Source organism: Lotus japonicus, chromosome 6 (assembly GCF_012489685.1).
Source record: "Lotus japonicus ecotype B-129 chromosome 6, LjGifu_v1.2".
NCBI classification, from domain to species: Eukaryota; Viridiplantae; Streptophyta; class Magnoliopsida; order Fabales; family Fabaceae; genus Lotus; species Lotus japonicus.
In genome coordinates, this window is record NC_080046.1 from 63,971,007 (window position 1) to 63,989,805 (window position 18,799).

General features: G+C 33.5%; 3 protein-coding genes and 1 non-coding gene across 4 annotated transcripts; 2 read left to right on the forward strand and 2 right to left on the reverse strand.

Annotated features, from left to right (window-relative positions):
• Window positions 1–2,531: 2,531 nt before the first annotated feature.
• On the reverse strand, window positions 2,532–4,591 carry LOC130726501 (50S ribosomal protein L34, chloroplastic). Its single transcript, XM_057577778.1, has 2 exons — window positions 4,375–4,591; window positions 2,532–2,951 (listed from the first exon to the last, which is right to left on the reverse strand). The coding sequence occupies exons 1-2, from the start codon at window positions 4,559–4,561 to the stop codon at window positions 2,698–2,700; spliced, it is 441 nt and encodes a 146-aa protein (XP_057433761.1). The 5' UTR covers window positions 4,562–4,591; the 3' UTR covers window positions 2,532–2,697.
• A 78-nt stretch (window positions 4,592–4,669) lies between these two features.
• On the forward strand, window positions 4,670–4,742 carry TRNAA-UGC (transfer RNA alanine (anticodon UGC)). The gene has a single exon. It is a non-coding gene; the product is annotated as a tRNA-Ala (tRNA).
• Window positions 4,743–6,843: 2,101 nt separating this feature from the next.
• LOC130724629 (F-box protein At4g00893-like) lies at window positions 6,844–8,802 on the reverse strand. The gene is made up of 2 exons (XM_057575904.1): window positions 8,622–8,802; window positions 6,844–8,052 (listed from the first exon to the last, which is right to left on the reverse strand). The coding sequence occupies exons 1-2, from the start codon at window positions 8,645–8,647 to the stop codon at window positions 7,044–7,046; spliced, it is 1,035 nt and encodes a 344-aa protein (XP_057431887.1). The 5' UTR covers window positions 8,648–8,802; the 3' UTR covers window positions 6,844–7,043.
• A 5,271-nt stretch (window positions 8,803–14,073) lies between these two features.
• Window positions 14,074–18,411, forward strand: LOC130723359 (protein trichome birefringence-like 38). Its single transcript, XM_057574365.1, has 5 exons — window positions 14,074–14,663; window positions 14,947–15,118; window positions 16,989–17,164; window positions 17,305–17,463; window positions 17,896–18,411. Exons 1-5 carry the CDS (start codon window positions 14,380–14,382, stop codon window positions 18,188–18,190), a joined length of 1,086 nt encoding a protein of 361 aa, XP_057430348.1. The 5' UTR covers window positions 14,074–14,379; the 3' UTR covers window positions 18,191–18,411.
• Window positions 18,412–18,799: the final 388 nt, after the last annotated feature.

Genomic DNA, 18,799 nt, shown 5'->3' on the forward strand with positions numbered 1-18,799 from the left:
CATGGAAAAACTGGGATACTATACAAGACCTGGTGATATTCTGAATTGTTGATAGCACCTTGATTGCCATTTACTTAAGCTCCATTAATGGCATCAATCGCATTAACCCATCAGGCACGTTAAGATCTTAAAATGACGTACAAATTATCAAGACAAATTTATATGAATGTTTGTCTTATGCGTGCGGGCCTGGATCAAGAAGAGTGGACTTGGGACGTTGTAGTAGAAGCTTTGTGACACTGGAGTAAAAGATTTACCCAAAAATCTTAAGGCAATTGAGATTGTAACTCTCCGGTTTATATTCTATTGATTTTGTCTCCAACTTAGCAATGTGAAAATTTCTTTGTATATTTTAACAAAAACGACAAATTTCAATTGCATTAACCCATCTGTGCAACTTTCTAAACGCGATTTCAGCTGCACCAATTAAAGTCAAGTACAGCAATGTTCATTTGGTTCACAAAGAGGAGAAAGGGTACCTGCTGAAAAAATAAACAATAGAGAGGGTAAGAGAGGGATATACAAAGAGAGAGGAAAATGGTGGTGGAAGATGGAAGACGACGAGAAGGAAAACGGGGCGGAGTGTTAAAGGTTGGGGAGGAAAAAATGGTTGAGGCCGGCAAAAGTAGGAAAAAATAAGAAGAAAAATGGTAGGCATAGCAATAGTTGAGGAAGACAGAGATAAAAATATGATACCCGAGACATTATCTCTATCGGTTCTAGAAACCTTGAGGGGAATCTAAGTCATCGTTATTTCTAAATTGTAGCCACTTAATTATTTTTTAAACAAATCATGTAAAAAACACATTTTAATTCAAATAATTTACAAATATACGCCAAAAATATTATTGTTTAACTACTATTATGGTTCAAATCACATCAGGGTTGGGTTCGAGGGTCAGAATTTGCACCCTCAAACTCATCCTCATCCTTGTCTCTTCAGGTTTAGAGGGGTTTGGTTCGGTTTCTTTTCAAAACTCAATCAAAGCGGATTTTATTGCGAGTCACATTGGAGGTATCCACAGGTTTGAGTTTTGTTCTTATGCCTAAGAAATGGATGTGAAAGAAGATTGGGAAGGAGGTGGTGGAGTGTGGTTAGGGGAAGAAACAAAACTGCCCCTTAGTGTGGGTAGAGAAGCCCCCATCCTAGGGGACTAGTAGAATAAGTATGTACTTCTAGCTCTAGAAGACCCCAATGGACCATACAGTACCTCGGTGTCACTGGTCAAAGCTTGACACAATCCTCTACACGAATCATCTCAACCATGCGATCCTTGCAACACTCATGCACATCACTAATTTCCTCAACAAGATAATTCTTTGGCGATTCATTTATGATCATAAAAAACACCTATTGCTTCTTGGATTATTCACCCACCTATTGCATCTTGGATTATTTACCCACTTTATTTCTAAAACCTTCGAAAGATGCAAAAATTTGGGGCGGATTGGTGGCAGAATGTCAAGAACAATTGCATAATGGATATACTTGACATGGCTTTTGATCTCTTGGGCTTGGTTGATGCCAACATTCACCACCATTGCCACAGTGCTTCAACCTATTATCTAGGTAGTTTTTTTTTACTTGACAGATTGAGGACCTAAAAAAAAAATCTAAAATAATAAAAAGTTTAATTCTACATTGCTGATGGAATACTCTCATTTATGAAAGGAGAAATCTATATATAGGGGATAAATACCCTATATGAGGAGAAGAAGCCCGAGGGCAGTGGTTACTATCTAGGGTTTCTCATAACCAAGGTTGTTAAGATCGCGATCTTACTCGAGATTGTGAGAGTGAAAAATCATAAATTGAAGGATCATAGATTGAATCACAGGATCCAATTAGAAATGCAAAATTATACTTAATAAAATACACAACATAGAAAATCACATAGATAAGAAAAATAATTATTCACATTATTAGAGTAAACTTCAACTGGAAATACATAACCATAAAATAGCATAAGCCCTTATAAGCCATAACCATAAGAAACATAAGTTCATAAGATAAGACTAATACTACAAAAACCCAAGAGGACATAACCCAAATGTCTAACTATACGATTCCACCAATCTCTGAATTACCACTACCAAATGCCATTGTCTCTCCAAACCAAATACAACACACATGACTACATGAGAGATGAGAACATAGAACTCACACTACATAAATGAGAGGAGTCAAAGACTCAGAGGACCAAAAATGAGACCCTCACGAAGACATGATTTGGCATTGTTCACAACATATTGTGACCCAACTAATGCTAATGTGAGATCTCTTACAACAAGCAAAAATCAGTTTGAAATGTTGTGAGCAAAAGAAGTATCAGTCACTGAAAGTTGAAACTTGAAACACACTAAAAAATAAAGCAAAGTGAAAACTTACCAGTAAAAATAAGGTTAGCACAAGAGAGACAGTATTACATATGCAAAACTAGTTACCTTGTTTGTCATTCCATCAAGTCTAATTTGCATTTTGTTTTGCAACTTACTAGCACCAGTATATATGCAACTTAGCAAGAATCATAGATTTCAAAGACAAGTTAAGCATAAAAATAATAAATTCTTAAAATACATTGGGTACAAAAAACACCACTGTTGGGGAAAAAAGAAAAGAAAAGCTTGAAATGCGGACAAGTTAAGAGGAATAAATACATTTACCCTCAGAACTAGAATAAATTTAAGTGCTCTTCACTATTTGCCACTATTTGGGTGGGTCTTGGTGCAAAGAACTTTCCGTCCCTTGGCACGTCGGCGCCTTAATATAGCTCTTCCACCTGTTGTTCTCATCCTTCTGCGGAAGCCATGGGTGCGTGCCAATGATTTTCGTGATCTGTTTCTCTTGGTCTGACAAAGGGCAAACTTCTTGCCTGCCCTCACAACCAGGCCACGGCGTTTTCCATTTCCAGTCCCAGCATTAGATATCAAATCCAATCCAAGTGACAATCCTGAATATTGAGCAACGGATGAGATCAAATTATTTTAATTTTAACTATATACATGCAGATTAAACAAATGCACCAAACAATTGAAAGCACGTCACATAAAGAGTTAAGAGCTCCATTCTCTTCTCTCTTTCAGGCCAGTTCCTTTCTTTCTATGTCAAACTATTCACAAGGAATCAATGGAAAAATATGTTGAATTTTAATCTTAGAGTTAGGTGTTGCTTGAGTTTCCTAATGTCCTCAATGATGTTTACAAAAGAATGTCATTGAGGTATCCCTGTGTGACACATAGGCAAATGTTACACTGGAGTGTCTTTTTTCCTACCAATTTTTTTTTTTTACTTTGAGCAAGGAAGAGTGCATAATGACCCAGGAGTTAAACCCTCCATACCAGCCTTTACAAAAATAAAAGTGTCAGAACTAGAGCCAGACTTTGGATACGAGCTTATTGGAGCATACCTACTAGAAAATGCACTAAATAAGCTCAAATAAGAGCTCTTTAGTTTGCATCCAAATGTGCACTTAATCATGTTCATGTCTCTAACAACTCCTCCAAATCCAAAGAAAGACAAATATTAATGTTATCGATGTCAATATGTACTGTAAGAACCAGATCAAAATCACTCAATGGCGTTTACAAAAGGATATCAATGAGGTATTCCAGGTTAATCCAGATGCACCAAATAGTAACTGTGAAACAGGCAGGATGCAAATTAGATCTATTTCAATTTACATTTCAAACTTCAGACCCATCACTAACTGCATTCCATCCGAAAACCAAACCAAAATGTAGCCATGTAATAAATTTATTTGCTTTACTTGCATTCAGAAGAAAGATTCATCCAAATCCAATTACAACAACTCAACCTTATTGTTTCAGTAGGTAGTAGCAAGCAGTAGCATCAACTCCTGTTTGTTTATATTGGAAAAAAAGATAGATTTCACTTAAAACCCATAGAAGGAACTTTCATTCCAAACTGTTACCATGCTCAAGCTCAATTGTACTAAAAAAAAAAAGACCCATCAGGAGAAAAAAAAAAGCACCAAAATGTGGAATTGCTTATTAAAGTGTTGAAGCAAGAACTGCAAAAAAAAATGTTTTTTTATTTTTTTATTTTTACAAAAGCAACCCAAATAGGTGAAATGCAACCACCATGTTTATCAATTATCATCATATATAAAAATCCAAACAGCTAAATAATAAACCCTAATCCCAATTATCCTTTCACGACATTGACCCAGTTGCAAATTTCAACCAAGTATCTAACTTTATAGTCTCATTTGCCTCTCCGATGCTTAATTATCCAAATTCAAAACAAAAAAGAAGACATTACAATTGCAAACAGCTGCTACCATGAACAGTAAATCGAAAATGAAAGAAAAAAAGCTAGAAGTAGAAGTTGTTGGAGGGAGTGAAGTGAAGTACCTGAAAGCGAAGAGGAAGGGAAAGAGAGGGAAGAAGGGGAAGAGAGGAAGGAGCAACGGAGCAATGGAGAGCGAGTGTTGTGGAGAGACAGTGAAGAAGTTGTTGGAATTGAAGAAGAAGCAGTGAAAGCGAGAGAAGCAGTTGGAACTCGCATGCTTATCCATGGAGACACTGATAACGAAGCCATTATCCTCTTTTCACCGTTCAGCTTCTCTTTCCTTCGAATATGTATATGGATGAGATGTTCAGGAGGGATTATTGGTTATATATTTAATATGCGGTGGAATTTTCAAATGGGGATGTAGCTCAAATGGTAGAGCGCTCGCTTTGCATGCGAGAGGTACAGGGTTCGATCCCCTGCATCTCCACAATGTTTTTAAATTTTTGCCATTTTTTATATTAATTATTAGTTTTTGTCAAAAATAAATTTATTGTTTTAACAATCTCTAAAGGCTTCTGTAGAACATAAAAAAAAAAAAAATTTGTACTTATACTTTCTTTTTAAAAAAAAAACTTGCACTTATATTGCTAATCATGTTAACAATTTAAAATGAGTTTCAAATTTCAAAGATATGAATCATATCATTTAAAGTTTTAAATTATTTTAATTAAATAAAATAACTATTTTTACCACTTCACTCAAATGCGATCGTCTCACGGTATAAATCTCATTTATAGAGTCGGTGTATTACATTTTTTTCTCATTTAAAATACTTTTTTTTCATCATGTTCTAGTTTCGATGTGAAGTGAATACATACAATTTAGTCTCTGCCTATCCTTACTCTACTTCGTCAGAGAGGAAAGTCGTTGCATCATTCATAGATTCTTGACTTGCAGGATCGGGCATAACCAAGAAGAATAATGCGTGTAGACTAGCTTCGAGTATTGTCGGCACCATAGTTGGCATTCAACCTCGGGGTTCAAAAGACCTTATTAGGGACCTTTATTTAAAGGAAGGGTTGAAGCTGAATCGAGATGTTTCACACTCACACAATAATGGATAGTACAATAAGATAGTCAGCTGCAAAATAGCTATTGTAGATTGAAAAAGTGGGATACTTTTGAAAAATAAATATTTAAAATATTGTCTCATATAACTGTTAAGTTTACAATAATTCATAACTTTTCTTTTATTGAATTTTAACTAGGTTAAAGTTGTTTTTTGTCCTAGTTAAGTTGCTAGTTTTGATATTAGTCGCTTGCCGATGTAAAGTTGGAAATCATCTTTATTTTTGGAAAATAATTAGGGTACATTTATTCATAAATTGAATTGAGACCAACAAGGTGTATCACAACTGGTAGATAGTTAAACTCCTTAACCATCTAGTCTAGGGTTCGATTCTTGGGCGATGCGTATGGAGAAGCATTTGTTGGGAGAGACCTTCCCACTTAACGTGATTTCAAAGCCTCGAAGGATTAGTCTCATAGCTGTCGGTTGTGGGGATACCTTGATGTTCTTACATGAACAATGAGGACATTTCTCTAGGTTTATGGTAGTCATTGTTGAACATAAGAATGAACCTTTTAATGGGGGTTTGCCTTTTATAGTGGAGCTATTACATTTACCCTAATCTATTACATTTGGGCCTTGTCTATCTATGGTTTATTGGGCATTAGAATCAACTCATACGACTAACTAAGCCTATCTGGACACTAACGAGCTCCTCCGTTGACTCGCCTTGCCCAGCGATGTCCTAACGTTAAGGTCTCGCAAGTATCTTGTTAGACGGGACCTGTCCATATGCCCGCAAGACGCCGAGTCCTTGTGCAGAAGGATGAAGTGCGTCTTTAGTATCAGGTCCCGACCCGCCAATATATATAGGGCGAGACCTGTCCACTTGGGAAAAAAAGGTTCTCATAAGTCCTTGTTTACCTTATTTGTAACTTATGTACAGAAATTTGAGAGGATAATACGTGCCCTTATTGTGGCTTCAACCCTCCAAATTGTTCTTGGCTTTAGTGGCCTTAATTTGGCTCAATGTTCCAATGTAGTGAGGTTCTACCGAAACAACATACACTTTTTGCTTTATCTTGTCACATTTTTCTCTATATAATTACCCTTAAAATTCTTTCACTTTCTAGTTCTATGAGGTGGTTTCGATTTAATTGTTTGGGGTAGCTCTATTTCTTGTACAATATATCCTACATTTCATTTGTTAATTCCCAATTTGAGATAATAAACCTTATGTTAATCAGCATCAACAATCTCTTTTAGGCAATGTGTGTCTAAGATTCAACGAGTCAGGGTAGGAAATTAAAGATGGATGGAGACATTGTGCCCTTTGTAGCCTGAGGTTTAACATGGAGCAAGATAGGCAGAGTTATTACTGTTGTATCGATGCTCAAATTCATGAAATCTATTGACCCTTATGGCAAGAGTGGAACTAGAACTAGCTAGAGTTTTTGTGGTAAAAAAACATAATTTCAAGGGACAGCACAAAACATACATAAAACAGCACCCAGTTGAAATCATGGCAATATAAACATACCTGAACATGAAGACATACACAGCAAAAAATTAAAGGATACATCTAAATAAAAACTTCTTCAAATGAAAGTGATTCATCCACAAATCAACTATTCAAAATCCTAAGTTTGAAATAAATAACAAATCCATGAAAGTCTCAACACAAAATAAGAACTAGATTAAAAAAAAACCTCCATTAAGTTACCATCTATGATCCATGCTTGGTGTATGATATCTTGGCATGATCCATACTCCTTTAAAGTGAGGGCTTTCAGATCCTATAGAGGATATATTTGCCTCAATGCTTTCATCTGGAATCACTTTCTCAACTACACCGTTGTCACTATAGTCTGAATATAGAGTCCCACATGCAGAAATTGAAACTCTCTTTCTATCTAATCCCAATTTACTGAAATCAATGGATTCAAGCTTGCCTGTGCGTAAGCTATAATTCAAGGTAGTTGCAGTTGTTACAGGTTCTGTTGGCCTTATAATACGATAAATAGTCCATTTTTCAGTTTCAGCAGCAGCATCAAATGTGACTAACCCTTGCTTGTCGTCCCGGAAATGAAACACCCCTTGAATGAAAATTGCAGCCGCTATTGTACTAAATTGTTCTACTCTGAAATTACGGTTGTGCTTAGCCCAAGTGTCGTGCCCCCGAGAAAGCAAGTGCAATTCTAATTCACCATCATCGCCGCGTCTAATCACAACAACATGGCAATCTTGAGAAGTGGGAGGAGCTGAAAATGCTGCAACATGACCAGATAGTTCAGTGAAAGGGCAGTTTGGAAGCTCTATTTTCGCCATGGAAAAGGGGCAGAAGAAGAACATTGAACCGCCGCGAAAGACTAGTAGCCATCCTTCATGGGATGCAAGGCAAGTTGCCCCCTCAAGTTCAGGAATGGTGGCAGTGCAGATCTTATCGTGGTTGCTTAATAGCAAGGAACACTTAGAACCTTCCCCATCATAGAGAAGAAACCAGGGATCACATCCAAAAGATTCCACTTGATTGAGCAAATTTTCTGAAGAAACATTGCGCCAATCCTTGCAAACACCACGGAGATTCATCAACTCCATCAGTCCCAAATCATCTGCAATATTTGACAGCAGGTCACGCGGAAGATTCGACCAATCATCTTCCCGTTCTCGTTGTCTTTTGCTAGAAGTTTCTTCTAACATTTTTGCTCTTCTACTTTGCTTCAAACAACTATACAAGAGGAGGAAATTAGTGGAATGTGATGAAACAAATGATTCAGCAAGAGTTTAGAAGTCATGCTTAAATGAAATTTGTTATTTGAACTAGATAATCATTGTGGCATATTCTTAACAATATTTCCATATAACCAGGACATCTCAATGTCGTTCGACAATGATGGTAATTCTTAAAGAATGAAGAATTATACAAATCATGTTAAACATTCTTCCTCATGCAATTAGTGTGAAAAAGGTTAATTTTATGATCTAGGGGAGAATACGTTTGACGATGATGGTAATTCTTAAAGAATGAACCATTATACAAAGCATGTTCGGTTAAACATCCTTCCTCATGCAATTAGTGTGAAAAAGGTTAATTTTATGATCTAGGGAAGAATACCGTTCGACGATGATGGTAATTCTTAAAGAATGAACCATTATACAAAGCACGGTTAAACATCCTTCCTCATGCTTTCCAAACATGCAATATAGTACATCGTACACCAAGGTATTGAATAGTGGGTGGTAGCAGGAGTGATTTGGAGACGGAGGAAATATAGAAAACACCATAATTAGGATTACCTTTTTAATGGGAAACGCCACTTCATTAGTGTGGATCGCCTAGTAGTTATTTACAGCAACGTTGAAGTATGAACACATAAATCATACAAGTCAAGTATTACTCGTTCTGGGTTTTGGAGAAAGGAACCAAAAAGTAAAGAAGGGTTTTTGTGAATGGAACAAAGACTAGAAGGGCACAACAATCTTTCATTCAATTAATAGATTAGTTATTTGATATTTCCCATCACCGTACTATCTTCTTGTAACTATTTTCCCTCATTTTTCTATAACAAATTCTAGCTTAGGTGGGTAAGATTCTAAATAAGTCAAAATTATCTCAATACAAACCATTATTTTAAATTTTAAATTTTATAATCCTTTTTTGAGATTAAAATTTACAATATATCATTTTCCCTCATTCTAACCCTTATTTAATATAAATTCAAATTCTTATCCTTAATTTCAAAAAAAGTCTTATCCTTGTTATTTTTCAACTCATTTAAATATCCCTTAAATAGTTAAGTATAATATGTCATCATAATTTAAATTAAATAATTATTCAAAATTTTAATTCAAATTCATTTTTATTCACTATTCCTCCTGGGAAAAAAATAGTTTAATTTTTATGTAGTGTGAAGTTTTTTTACATCGTCAACCAATCAGATTTCAAAGATGTGTCATGTCTCTCTTTTTATTTAATTTCATTAATTGACATGACACATCATTAAAATCTGATTGGTCGACGGTGTAAAAAAACTTTAAACCGTCGGTGCATCATCCTTTTTCTAAAAAAAAACATTTCAATTATTCCTTATCCTATTTATAATTCGGTTTCTTTTTTTTAAATTTAAAAAAATAAATTTGGTTTCTAACCATCACTAAATATGTGTGTGTATATATAATATGAAAATTTTCTATATTCCTAACTTGATAATTTTACTTTAAAAAAAATCTTGATAGTATAATTTTAAAAAGAAAAAGTAAATCAGTCCCTCCAATATAACAAAAAAAAAAAAGTCGGTGACGGTAATTCCGTCACTACTGAACCACAGATAAATTGTCTCTCATGATTTGTGACAGAATTTTCTGTCACTAAGTTAGTTACAGTTCATCTTTCATTGCTTCACTGTGAATTAGATTGCCTTTTTCAAATATTAGGATCTGGCTTTGGTTTCCTATTAGACTAAGTCAACCACATAAATTTTAGAACATGCATTGCATACACAAAAAGATGAAACACATAAACCATAACTCCATAAGAAGATGCTTTGCACATCTCTTAAGCTCTTCGATCAAGCCATGTAGGTGGTTATTTTACGCAGAACAAAGTCTACATAAATGATTGATGTAGCAATTCTAGGAATTTTTTTTTTTTTGAAATAGACTTATGATTAATCTGCTGTTAATAATATTTTGATTAAGTCTGTTGTCAACAAGGACTAAAACCCAACTTGGACTTAATGGCTGATTTGATGCTAGCTTAAATTATCTTTTGATTATAACCTGAAGTTGTTGTTGTGTTGCAACTTGCAAGTGCATTAAGAGATAAGATCATCAATTAATAAAGACTTTGCACTTTATCAATTGCAAGTTCAAATGCATGTGCACTGCTTACCACAGCCCCTATGAACAATGATGGGAACCCGATCAAGTTGAAGCAGACAATGGAAAATGGGCCCCATGGGCCCTATTATGGGTTGCGTAGTGTAGTGGGTTTGTTGAGTACTGGACTTGTGGGCTTCGGTGGGTGGCACTGCCAAGCTTAATTTGTGGTTTTGTTCATGAGAGCAATCCTACTCATCCAACACATGTATTATAGGGTTGTCTAAATGACCAATGAAAAGTTTGGATTAAATGATTCATCATCTAATCACATTGGAGATAAATGAGTTTGAAATAAATTAATAAATAAAATATAGAAATTTCAACTCTCTTATATTCAATGTGATTGGATGATGAGTTATTTAACTTAAACTTTCTCATAGGTCATTTAGACAACCTCATGTATTATTATCAAGTCATTAGTCTACATGGCAATCATATACATTTATGTGTTCATCTGTAAATTTCACATCATTTTCTTTTCTTACTAGTGTTTTTTTACTCGCGCGTTGCACGGGGAATATGTCTATTGTATTTGATACATCGATTCATATTTTAAATTATAAATATTTAAGATGCTAAGAATATAAGAATAATCATAATAAAGATGTAGATATTTAAAGAGCACAAATTTTGAAAAACACAGAAGTTAATAAACTAAAAGCTTTAATTTTTGCATATGTGAGGTATAACTGAATTTTGTTTGTGAAGATGTATACTCGTGTTGCATAAAGGGTAATGCTTTTGTGTTTTAGATATATAACAATACATAAATATATAATTATTTTTTAAATTATTAAAAATACACTTAAGTTATAAAAAATGAATTTTTTTTTTAACTCGTATTTTTCATTTTCATGTAAAATGTTTCTCCCCGTGAGATCTCGTAACTCTAATTTGTTACCACTAATAAATTCAGGTCATAATTTTATAGTACATATGTATTAATATTTTGTATTCCTCGTACTTTTCTTACTATCAAATTATTATAGTTATATACTTATATAAATATACACTCTTAAAATTTTGAAAATAATACTAAAGTTAATTATATTAAATTTATTCTATTAAAATAATATCAATTAATTAGTTTAGAATATAATGATTGTATAAAAAAAGTATAATGATACTTTTTATAAAAGATCCAAGCTAAAATCAAGAAATAAACAACTTAAATCTTAATCAAATCTAAAATTTAAAAAGGTACTAATTAAAGATAGATAAAAACTACCAAAGTCTAGCAAATCACAATAAAAACTCATAAAACCCTGAATTAAATAAAAATCCGAAAATTCAATAAAAATACGATAAAAATTAATTAACACTCTTAAGGGAATATGTAACTATATGGTTTAGAACTTATGAAAGGTGCTGGTAGACTGGCGGTATGTTTTTCACGAGAATTGAAAACCTTTTACCATGTACATTATGAGAGGGAAGGTAACGTTTGGCACAAAGAAAACTTATATAAGAACAGAGAGGGAAATATTGAATGGTAACATATTAACCATGTAATCAATATTTTAATTGTAAACATAAACGGGATGCCAATCATAAATAGATAAATATTTTTAATTTAAATTCACTTTAAATCTTTTGAAATGTTAATAAAATATACAACAAAAAGTTCATATGCAAACAAATAAATGTTCTCAAGATTTAGCTTAATCAAATAAGGGACCATAAAATTCTAAAGAAAATTCACCATTCCAGAAAAAAAAATGCAACCTAGCAATAGGATTTGACAATTCCAAATTAACACTAACCTATAGGTATTCAGTTGTAGAAGAATCCCACCAAAACTATGAAAAAATCTAAATTGCAAGGTGAAATGAATCACACTACTTTTCCACATACCTCGATTAATTAAAAATATATATATTTTCTATTGTTTTATATGCACAATATTTTTTTATTGATCTCAGGTTAATTATATTCTCATAAAAAATACCTTTTTAAATTTTAGATTTGATTAGGATTTAGATTGTTTATTTCTTAATTTTATCTTAATTTATTTTTGATTTATTTCTAGAGTATTAATTAAATTTTATGGTATTTTTAGTGAATTTTTCTGATTTTTATTTTATATGCACAATATTTTTTTTATTGATCTCACCTTGCTTATGTTAGTCACTAAGACTATGTTTGTATAAATGTTCACATACATTCAAATGCACCTATATCTCAATCTTTGTTAGTAGTACATGCCTCAAATTAAAGTACGTACTTATGGCCATTAACCTTAAGATTTGGATAACACCTGCAGTAAGATCTGGTTAGCCTGATTCATCAGCTTACAACATCAAAGAAACTTTTAATCCCCCCTTAAAAAAGTGAGAACAGATGGAAAACAATTCACCTTTCATGACCAGTGAGAACAGATAAATGTTGAAATAACATACATAACAATGAAAAAAATAAATGCGATGTTCATCTATCAATGTTAATTTTTTTTTATCAACAAACACATTAATACATGAACATTACAAAACAATAATAATGAAACATAGAATGAGTTAAAACATGCTTTGGCGATCAAAAGACACTTCTAAAACTACATGAAAGAATCATTAAAATTGAAGAAGAAGGACTACCAGAGATATGAGGAAAATGATATGTCTTTGACTTTTGAGTGATAACAATTCTTAGTCTACAAAGCCACAAAGCATTGTTTTTTACATACCTGGAACAAAGAGGTTGAAGCAAGAAGTGAGAAACTCGTTTTTGAGTTTGAAGAACATGCACTCTCAAATCTCAATTGTGATTTCCCTCTGTAACCATAAAAAAAAATTCCCAATTGTGATGGGGATAAATTTATAATGAAAAATTTAATTGAAGTGAAGGTCCATGTTGTTTTTGAAGCATATATGATATGAGGTTTGCCATGGTTGAGATGAAGAAGGGGGAAATAGAGAAAATTGTGTGAGAATTTTGGAGATAGAGAACGTATGAAGGTTTTTTTGCTCTTCTAATCCTTTTTATTTTCTAATATAGATTGATATTGATACTCTATATAAAAAACAATATTTTTTAGGAAGATTTTTTTAACAGAAACTATCTAACAAAGATACATAAAAACAAACAACCTAAATCCTAATCAAATCTAAAATTAAAAAAGGTACTAAATAAATTTAGATAAAAACTATCAAAATCTAGCAAATCACAATAAAAACTCATAAAATTCTGAATTAATTAAAAATCCGAAAATTCAATAAAAATACCATAAAAATTAATTGATGCTCTAAAAATAAATTAAGATTAAATTAAGAAATAAACAACCTAAATCCTAATCAAATCTAAAATTTAATGTGGCAAATAGGGCCAAGGTGGAAAAGCTGATGTGTAAATTATTAAATGAGAATTAATAGGTGGAAAAGCTGACGTGTAAATAATTAAGTGAGAATTAATCTCGGAGCGACACGTCACTAACTTGACCTATAAGAGCGACACGTCATGCTAGAAATTCTTCTTTTCTAATATATATTGATATTGATATTGATATTGATATTGATTGATATTGATATTGATTACTCAAAGTTATTTGAAGTATATTAATTACATTGGCCATACAATTTTGAATTTCAAATAAATACACTTGATATAGCTATATACTTATATGTAGGTTTGAAATTGACATTACTAATGCCTATGATTGGCCTTAGTTAACTACTACCAACTACCAAGTAATCCAGACCGTTGATCCTCCTATTTCACTCTTATTTTCATGACAAACAGATACGGTCAAATCATAGTGTTTTAGTTTTACCTCATGGTTCACGAGATTAGGCACATAAATTGAATAACTTTTGTTTTTGTTTGCAAATGGTAAAGTGAATATTAAATTGAGTGCAATAGATTCCATTTGGCCCGTGACAGTGTTAAGGGTAGAGAGAGACCAATGAAATGCAAAAGAAAGAACATTTCTTCAGCTTCCTCCGTGACTGTAGTAGTAGAATAACGTAGTGGTAGTAAAGTAACATCTGAGTTTCCCCATTAAAACCAAGCTCTTCAGTTTCATAACCCCACATACCATTGACAATTCCACCCAAGATCCCATTATCAGCACCCACCATTGGAACCCACCGAGTACTCTTTTTTTCTTCCAGTTTCTCCTTCTATATATATATGACCCACACTAGTTTCATTCACTACCCATTCTCTCTCTCTTAAATCCCAGATGGGTTTCAGTTTCAGGGTCATTGCTCTGTTTCTGATCTCTCTGTTTTGCCAAGCAAGTGCACAAAATTTCCACAATGTGACTGGCTTAAGAGGAAAAAAACCAGTAGTGAATGGAGGGTGCAATTTTTTCATAGGAACATGGGTTGTTGATCCTTCCAACCATCTCTATGACTCTTCATCTTGCCCCTTCATTGATTCTGAGTTTAATTGCCAAAAGTATGGAAGACCTGACACTCAGTACCTCAAATATGCTTGGAAACCTGATTCATGTGCCTTACCCAGGTAATTTCCATGTTCATGTATCAATTTATTACCATTGGATCCAAACCAACATCAACTTGTTAATCACCATTGGATTTATTGTAGTGAATATAAAATTATTCATGTGATCTCATTTTATGGATAATTAGTTCTTGACATGATATTAGAATATCTTTGATTAAACGGTCTACAGTAGTTCGATCCTTATCGTTTTACATTACATACTAGGACTAGTAGTTAAACTCTTACCAAGTGTTTGATAAATTGTTTTTTTGTTAATGTGACTGCAATTATTCTGGTACAGGTTCGATGGGAAAGATTTTCTGAACAGGTGGAAGGGTAAGAAGATAATGTTTGTGGGTGATTCACTGAGTCTGAACATGTGGGAATCACTGGCTTGTATGATTCACGCGTCGGTGCCGAATGCAAAGACCAGCTTTTTGAGGAAAGAGTCACTGTCTACTGTGACGTTCCAGGTTTGCTTTTGTATTTTATATCTTTGTCTGCTTCTTGGTTTGGTAAATAAATCACCAGTGTTCACTGAATGCAAGCCTCACACGTTTGACTTCATTTTCATGTCTTTTGTTTGTTTGTTTCTGTGTATACTTTTTCATTTATGGTTCATGTCCCTTGTTGGTTCTTCTATTTCTCTTTCTCCTACCCCAGCTATGTCATTTTTATCTCTAGCTGTTTTACACTTTTACTAAGTTAAGTTGAGAAGCTATAATAAAGGATTGCTTACCAAAAAAAGAAGCTATAATAAAGGATTAAAGGAGTAGTAGAACTTTATCTCTCTAATCTAGACAGCATACCTTTGGGTAAGACAAGATTCCTTTTGCTGGGCCAGGAACAAACAGAGATTACAAAGTTAAATATGTTTTTTGATGTTAGTATTGATATGGCCTATGGGTAAATTGAATTTGGTTATTAAAAAAACTTCTTAGTCTCCAACATTAAATATTGTAAAAAGATAATCCATGTCGTATTTTTGGCGACGGTTTTTGTGTATTAACGGTAAATTTTAATTGCCACAAATCATTTAGTTTTAGTGGCGGTTCATACCACAATAAAATGAGCTGAGTGTCTAATTTCATTCATTTCATTAATATTGGGATTGAAAGCTATAATTTCTTTTTAAAAGAATCAAATTCAATTCATTCTTATTTTACACAAACTAAAAACATATTTAACCATAAAAATAGGCAAATAGCAATAAAAGTACTTATAGCCCAAAAGAAAACACTCACACCCTGCAATAAGAAGACATAATTTCCAATATTTGGATTGAAGGAACCCAAAAGCTTACAGTTTACTAATGCAGTACTTAAGAGAAGGGGCCCACAAATTTTTTTGGAATAAAATAGTTATAATGAAATTTGGATTTATAAATTGCTATAAAATTTCCAGGTCACTCATTATTAACCCAACCCTAATGGAATATCTGATTAAAAACTCTCACTTCCTCTCATTGAAGCTTATGGAATTGAGAATTGTTTCATCAAAATTAAGCCAGAAAACAGAGGTTTCATATAGATGTAGACGAATTATGTCGACAAGATGTGAGGCAGGCCATGCCAACTTGTGATTACAAGTTGGAGGCTGCTCACAATTATCAATCACAGAACATGGCACTTTTGTTTTCATATTTAAATACCATTTATGGCATGTCAACATTGTCATACCACAAATTGTGCCTTGTTTGTGATAAAATCCAGCTTAATTTTTTTCATGCTAAATGTGTATACTGTATATAATAAACAAACTTTCATTCTTAGTGGGTGTTAATGTCTATTTGAACTGAGTTCCTCTTGTAACCAAAAAATGTCTATTTACCCTTATGTTAACTGATATTCAAACTTTGCTCTATTGTTATATCGTATTTATATTTTTTAACTGCTGACTTAATTTTAATTTGCAGCTAATTTTATTCTATCCTAATCACTTTAGAATTATAATAATATTTATCATTATTAACATATGATGGTTTTTTTTGAAAGACATATGATGGTTAATGAGTAATAGTTTGTTCACCATTGAAATACACTCCCACCTTTAATTAGGTACTTACTAATTATCAATGATAAAAAATTGTAAGCATATAGGGCAATGATAGCATTATAATACTATTTTTTCTGATAGTGATCTTGACAGAGCAGGGCATGTTTGATTCATTGATTGTCCTGCACGTTAATATTTTATGCACACAAATACATGTTTCTGCTTTTGAAAATCACGTTTCTAAAAAAAACACTTAATTGTCTGGTTTGTCATACATCTGGGGGTGTTGCAATTGAATTTCAGCCATCCAAAGTGGATTGATGGTGATGATGATGCCTGTGTTTGCAGGACTATGGAGTAACAATACAGCTATACCGCACACCATATTTAGTGGACATCATTCGAGAAAATGTTGGTCGAGTGCTTACATTGGACTCCATTGTGGCTGGAAATGCTTGGAAAGGCATGGACATGTTGATTTTCAACTCATGGCATTGGTGGATCCACACTGGAAAATCTCAAGGGTATGCTTTTAATTAGTATGATAATCATCATTAATTGCCATAAATTAATACAACCACATTGTAAAGTTGTTTTGAGTTAGCACTACTATAAGTGTTAAATTATTCATTCCCTGTCCCTTTGTTTTGATTGTGATATTCAGATGGGACTACATCAGAGATGGACCCAATCTGGTGAAGAACATGGACCGTTTGGAGGCATACACTAAGGGATTGACCACTTGGGCTAGATGGGTTGATCTCAATGTTGATCCCTCCAAAACTAAAGTCTTCTTTCAAGGCATTTCCCCTACTCATTATCAGTAAGCAACTCCTACTCTCATCTCTTTCTTGTGTGCATTTAAATGAGTTTGATTCAATTGAATATTAAAATGAAGACCTAAAACTTAAATTGTATGTAATGGATAACAACGCATGCTTAGCTCAAGTGATACATGCTTCATTACCATAAGCAAGACCTCGAGTTTGAGTTTTGTATATGGAAAAAACATGTGGCCTTGAAGAACTAGCCCCATTTTGATATGGATGCTCCCGCTTCGAATAGGATTGCCTCCCGTGCTGGATGTCTCACTTATACAAAACAAATTGTATGTAATGGATATCTTTCAAAACTATCAACAAACAATTGAGAAATTATACTAAAAATTGGTTAGAAGTTGGAAGCAATTAATAGATGCAACAATCCAGAAAATAAACTGAAACTTAATGTTATGATATCTGTTTGACTCAAACAGAGGCAAGGAGTGGAATCAACCTAAGAGAAGCTGTAGTGGACAACTTGAACCATTAGCTGGTTCAACATATCCAGCAGGTCTACCTCAAGCAGCTAACATCCTGAACAGTGTGTTAAAGAAGATGAATAATCCAGTTTATCTGCTTGACATTACACTCCTTTCGCAACTAAGGAAAGATGCACACCCTTCTACCTACGGCGAGGATCACTCTGGCAATGACTGCAGCCACTGGTGCCTGCCAGGGTTACCTGATACATGGAACCAGCTCCTGTACGCAGCTCTTACCAACAATTGATCCTGTAATTTCTTCATCCCTTGGTTATGTGTTCTGTTGGTGACTTCAAAATTTGTACATTACTTGCAAGGCAGAGATGCTAACCAGGGGTGAAAGTCGATTGTAAAATTATATGATTCTTGGATAATATACAAAAAAAAGTTTGTCAGAGAGATCAAAACTCTTACATATCAAGAAATGTACTTTACAAGAGTATAAACTAATTTTATTGGATCACAAAATGATGTTGAACTTTACCATAATTGATGCACAGATAATGTAAGTTCCATAATTGTGAACAGCTACAAGGCTGATTCTATTAGTGAAACTTCCTTTCCTCCCAAGAAAGAAGGAATTCTGCTAGACTGTCATTGATCATTTTTGGCTTAAATGCATTTTGTGCCCCTGATGTTTTAGGGGCGTGCAAATGACACCCTTCTTCTAATTTTGTCAACGTTTGTACCCTCAATGTTCTGAGAAAGTATAGCGAATGCCCCTCCGTCAAATTGACGTTAAAAAACTAACGGAGGGGCTGACGTGACTTTTCTTTTTATTTCCTCAAATGACACGTCATTAAATAAAAATCAGAAACTTAAAAAGGGGTGGGGGAGATTCGAACCCAAGACATGA